This window comes from Charadrius vociferus, unplaced genomic scaffold (genome assembly GCF_000708025.1).
Source record: "Charadrius vociferus isolate BGI_N301 unplaced genomic scaffold, ASM70802v2 scaffold3109, whole genome shotgun sequence".
Lineage (NCBI taxonomy): Eukaryota > Metazoa > Chordata > Aves > Charadriiformes > Charadriidae > Charadrius > Charadrius vociferus.
Window position 1 is genome coordinate 23239 of NW_009649899.1, and position 1917 is coordinate 25155.

A 1917-nucleotide genomic window follows, 5' to 3' on the forward strand; every position below is an offset into this window, starting at 1 on the left:
CCTCAAGCATCACTATAAGACAATGTGAGGCAGGAGGGGTGGTCCTGTCTCCCCCCCTCCAGCACTCCCTCCTCTCTCCCATGCAGATTCGACAGACTTCCAGGAAAGCTTTGTCACCTCGGGGGTGTTCAGTGTCACCGAGCTCATCCAGGTGTCCCGAAGTGAGTGCCACCATGATGCCACCACCCCACGCACCCCATCCCGGCTGCCTGGGCACAGCAGTGTCCCGACAGCTCCCTCGTCCCGGCTGCGGACTGGGGCTCCCTGCCCTGCTGGGCGGGGGGCAATGCCAGACCCCCCCTGAGCACCCTCTCTCCCCGCAGCGCCGGTGGTGACAGGCACGGGGCCAAACTTCTCCCTGGGGGAGCTGCAGGGCCACTTGGCCTATGACCTGAACCCCTCCAGCACCGGCATGAGGAGAACGCTGCCCAGCACCTCCTCCAGCGGGTAGGTGATGCCGGGGCGATGCTGGGGCAATGCTGGGATGATGCCGGGGCAATGCCAGGGTGGTGCTGGTGTGATGCCAGTGCGATGCCGGGGCGATGCTGGTGTGATGCTGGGATGATGCCGGGGCAATGCCAGGGTGGTGCTGGTGTGATGCCAGTGCGATGCCGGGGCGATGCTGGTGTGATGCTGGGATGATGCCGGGGCAATGCCAGGGTGGTGCTGGTGTGATGCCAGTGCGATGCCGGGGCGATGCTGGTGTGATGCTGGGATGATGCCGGGGCAATGCTGGGGTGATGCTGGGGCGATGCCGGAGCCAGCCTGAGCAGAGCAGGGAAGGCAGGGGACAGGCCAGATCCTGCAGCGGGCGGGCGCTTATCCCTTCCCTGTCCCCCCAGGAGCAAACGGCACAAATCGGGGTCCATGGAGGACGACATCGACACCAGCCCGGGGGGCGAGTACTACACCTCCTCCAACTCCCCCACCAGCAGCAGCCGCAACTGGACAGAAGACATGGAAGGGGGTAGGTGCCTCCCTATAGGGGCCTCCCTATAGGTGTCCTATAGGTGCCCTCCTGCTCCTATAGGCCCCCCCAGTCAGCTCACCCGTTCTCTACAAGCGCTCTACAGCCCTACCCTGTGAAAGCCCGGGCACTCCGTGTGTGCCATGGTGTTGCTATAGGGCCCTCAGGCCAAAGCACAAGCTGGCTGTAGGTGCTGTGGTGTTGCTATAGGGCTCCCCATCAAGGCACAGGTTCTCTATAGGTGCCATGGTGTTGCTATAGGACCCCCCCCCTTTAAACACAGGCTCTCTATATGTGCCAGGGTGTTGCTGTAGGGCCCCCTGATTTAGGCACAGGCTCTCTGTGGGTGTCGTGGTTGCTATAGCCCCGCCATTTTGGCAAAGGCTTTCCATAAGTGCCATGGTATTGCTATAGGACCCCCCCCTTTAAACACAGGTTCTCTATAGGTGTCATGGTTGCTATAGCCCCCCCCATTTTGGCAAAGGCTCTCTATAGGTCCCGTGCTGTTGCTATAGGACACCCCCCCCTTTAAACATAGGCTCTCTATAGGTGCTGTGGTGTTGCTATAGGACCCCCTGCGTGGGCACAGGCGCTCTATAGGTGTCATGGTGTTGCTATAGGACCCTCCCTTTAAACACAGGTTCTCTATAGGTGTCATGGTTGCTATAGTCCCTGTCCCCCTCCCCCATTTAGGCACAGGCTCTATATAGGGGCCGTGGTGTTGCTATAGAACCCCTGCTTTAAACACAGGCTCTCTATAGGTGCCGTGGTTGCTATAGTCCCCCCATTTAGGCACAGGCTCTCTGTAGGTGTTGCTGCAGGACCCCCCTCACTGAGGCACGGCCTCTGTCTATAGGTGCTCTCTATAGGGCCAGCCCAGCACCCCAGCGCCACACCAGCCTCTCCCAGCCCCACGGCGGCCGCTGGCGCGCTATGGACAACTTGCCTTC

General features: G+C 60.9%; 1 protein-coding gene across 2 annotated transcripts in view; it reads left to right on the forward strand.

The window, feature by feature from the left end:
- Positions 1-1917, forward strand: part of NFIC (nuclear factor I/C (CCAAT-binding transcription factor)) — a 21095-nt gene that overhangs the window by 12032 nt on the left and 7146 nt on the right. For both annotated transcript variants that reach the window (XM_009891108.1, XM_009891109.1), the window contains exons 3-5: positions 87-161; positions 324-447; positions 843-967. In XM_009891108.1, coding sequence (XP_009889410.1) covers positions 87-161; positions 324-447; positions 843-967 — 324 coding nt within the window. The remainder of the gene's footprint in view (positions 1-86; positions 162-323; positions 448-842; positions 968-1917) is intronic.